General features: G+C 51.3%; 1 protein-coding gene across 1 annotated transcript; it reads left to right on the top strand.

Moving 5' to 3' along the window:
• Positions 1-1,130: 1,130 nt before the first annotated feature.
• Positions 1,131-2,951, top strand: LOC125547730 (putative glutamine amidotransferase GAT1_2.1). The gene is made up of 2 exons (XM_048711526.1): positions 1,131-1,329; positions 1,426-2,951. Exons 1-2 carry the CDS (start codon positions 1,233-1,235, stop codon positions 2,649-2,651), a joined length of 1,323 nt encoding a protein of 440 aa, XP_048567483.1. The 5' UTR covers positions 1,131-1,232; the 3' UTR covers positions 2,652-2,951.
• Positions 2,952-3,447: the final 496 nt, after the last annotated feature.

The raw sequence follows: 3,447 nt of genomic DNA, 5'->3' as shown, positions 1-3,447 counted from the left end.
AGTGCACCTTTTTTTTTGAGACGTAACATATACACCTTATATAAAGGAACGGAGGGAGTAACATTCATTTGAGGAACAATAATATGGATCGGAGGGAGTAGCATTTTTTCGTCCACATTATCCTTCATTCAACCTTAGGTACTTCTCCTCCTTTTCTTCATGTTGATTTTTTCGCTCATATATCTGGTTTTTTCAACAATTATTTTTTTTTTCTAAAAATTGACTTAATTGCCACACCGTCTATTGACTTATCATGTTTTCCTTTGGTAAGCCAATAAGTGCTTACCAAATAAAATCCTAAAACTTATTTTTGGCAGGTAAATCACATGTAGAAATTTATTTGTAAGCACTTATTTACATAATCATATTAATATGGGAAGGTAAATAATGGGCTAGCATATTAGAATTTTTATACCCCATTGCAATTCATTGGTGATTATCTATTTTACTATCACAATTTTGGAAACATAGCCATTGTTTAAACTTGATAGATGATGGAGGCTGAGTAGAGGTTGGTGCGAGCTGTAGTTGTTTTTTTTTTCTTCCGGAAAAACTTCCAATCTATTCATCATTTGTCATGGCAGTACAAAAAATATCATAAGCAACAAAAATTATATCCAGATCCATAGAATACCTGACGACGACTATAAGCACTGGAGCAACACGAACACAAACTTAAAGTTCATCTAAACCAAATAGAGCCCAAAGTTGACATGGCTTTCTGGCATTTTAAATTAGTGTGATTTGTCATTGTGGGATGAAGACTGAAGAGATTAGAGCAATCCGTAGCATATCCTGTACTGGAGTGCTGGATATGCGTCAATGACCAATGCTGACCAGCTAGAGTATATTTCAAAAAGAAAAAGAAGAACTTACTTTTGGGTGTACGTAGCAACACCACAATTGGTCCCTTTGACCTGTGGTGTCTGCACGCGGCGGCTAGACGGTGTTGCACTGCACACAGACGTCGTTAATGACGTGGGCGCAAGTTTCCTCCTCCTGGCGCGCATGGTAATACGCTCCAGTTTTGGCACTAAATCAATTTTTACTCAGAGCCAGGATGATTTCGTGATAAGATTGCTGCATCAGCTACCGCCCCCGATTGCCTTCTATAAATACGTCGATCCAGATACATCTTCCCCACACAAATCCAAGAAAACCAACAAGATCACCGACCCACCATTGATCTCCAACCTTCTGGTTGAGAATTCCGAGGCAAGAGGTAGCTAGCCATGTCTCCCTCCCCTGATCTGTCCTCCCGGATCCTCCCCCGCGTGCTCATCGTCTCCCGCCGCACCGTCCGCAAGAACAAGTTCGTCGACTTCGTCGGTGAGTTTCTTGTTTCATCACTTTATCCATGCCGGAAAGGTGTTGGCTTCGTTGGAAGAATGCTGCAATTTCTGACGTTTCCATTGATGGATGCAGGGGAGTACCACCTGGACCTGGTTGTGGGCTACGGCGCGGTGCCGGTCATCGTGCCGCGGGTCGCCGGCGTGCACGCCATGCTCGACTCCTTCGAGCCCATCCACGGCGTGCTACTCTGCGAGGGCGAGGACATCGACCCCTCCCTCTACGACGCCGGCGGCGACGACGGCGACGGCGACGCGCTCTCCCAGGAGCAGCTCGAGGCCGTGCGGCGCCTCCACCCGAGCGACGCTGCCCTGGACCACGAGAAGGACTCCATCGAGCTCCTCCTCGCGCGCCGCTGCCTCGAGCGCAACGTCCCGTTCCTCGGCATCTGCCGCGGCTCGCAGGTGCTCAACGTCGCCTGCGGCGGCTCGCTCTACCAGGACGTCGAGCACGAGCTCCACCCCGCGGCCGACGATGCCGTCTGCCACATGGACTACGCCAACTACGACGGGCATCGGCACCCTGTGCGCGTGCTGCCCGGCACGCCGCTGTACGACTGGTTCGCGGAGTCGCTGCTCGACGGCGACCAGCTGATGGTGAACAGCTACCACCACCAGGGCGTGCGGCGGCTTGCCGAGCGGTTCGTGCCGATGGCGCATGCGCCCGACGGCCTGATCGAAGGGTTCTACGACCCTGAGGCGTACAACCCCGGCGAGGGCAAGTTCATCATGGGGCTCCAGTTCCACCCGGAGCGCATGCGCAAGGAGGGCTCCGACGAGTTCGACTTCCCCGGCTGCGCCAAGGCCTACCAGGAGTTCGTCCGCGCGGTGGTGGCATACCAGGGGAAGCTTGCCGCCACGCACGTGCACGTCCGGAGCGCGGTCACCACGTCGCCCAAACTGAACCAGGAAGTGGAGAAGCAGCGCAAAGTAATTGGGCGGAGCGTCTCGCTCGCCAAGAACATGTACGTGTTCGGCAACAACACCGTAGCGCAGCTTCCGGCGGAGCACCGGAACGGGGACCTTGACGCCGGCGAGGAGCTCCTGGCGTCCAACACGGCGCTGAGTGTGCAGCAGGAGAAGCGGCTGAAGCAGATGGGCGCGACGGTGCGGAACGCGTCGGGGTACATGAACAGGCTCAAGGTGAGCGAGGAGCGGGAGGCGGCGGCGCGGGCCCTCATGGCGAAGATGTCGGTAGCCCAGCTCGCCAGCCTCGCCGCCTTCTACCGCGCCATGGGCAACGTCTGCTCCGAGGTGCTCGACGCCAAGCTCCAGCCGCCGTCTCCAACCCTGCACGAGTGACCCGTGCGTCCTCTGTCTATGTGAACCTGGCCGGAAATGCTTGCTTGGTTCATCAGAAATCCAAATATTGCATGGCATCCTGAATTAATTAGACCGTGATGTTGATGCATGTAACTCGACAAGTGTTAGTTGACTTTGTTTCTGTGTCCGTACATGGCATCTAGCGCTGACTTTGATGAGCTGAAATGAAAGACGAAGAGAGTAAGTAGTGTAGATCGTTCGTAATTGAGGTGTCATTCTGATCCAGTGGTCATCCCCTCGTATGTACTCCTATCTAACTTGTGTGCCACAGTTTCTTCATCGAATTAGCTTCATGAAGCGGAAAAATATGAAGCTACTTTTCGACTGTGCAGGAGGGGTGATGATGTCGGTGCACCTTCGGCTCGGCTTGATCTAGTGTTTGTAGTCGTTATTAGGTGGTTTACAGATGTGGATACAATATGTTTTTTCTGATGTTCTCTGTGCTACCTTGACAATTGATAAATATATCGAATGTTTTCTTTAAAAGAAAAATAGCAAATGTGTTGACTTCATCAGTTGGACGGCTAGCATTTTTTAGCAAGTTCCGTTCTCAAACCACTACTACTGGCTAGCAGTAACATTCTGTTGGACAAAACAAAAACTTATGGCCGCATCTGCATGACGCCAGAAAGGGAGCAGTAGCAAAGTTTTTGGTCACATGGGAAGCGCCAAAGGCACAGCTGATGGCCACGGACGGTCTAGGAGCTTCATTCAGGGTAGTTGCCAACTAACTTCGGAGAACTGCTAGTGGCACCCTGATGTGCCGTGGAAAATG

The sequence above is a fragment of the Triticum urartu genome, chromosome 3 (assembly GCF_003073215.2).
Source record: "Triticum urartu cultivar G1812 chromosome 3, Tu2.1, whole genome shotgun sequence".
In the NCBI taxonomy this organism is placed as follows: Eukaryota; Viridiplantae; Streptophyta; class Magnoliopsida; order Poales; family Poaceae; genus Triticum; species Triticum urartu.
Note: the sequence above shows the minus strand (reverse complement) of the source record. Positions and strands in the feature narration are given on the sequence as shown.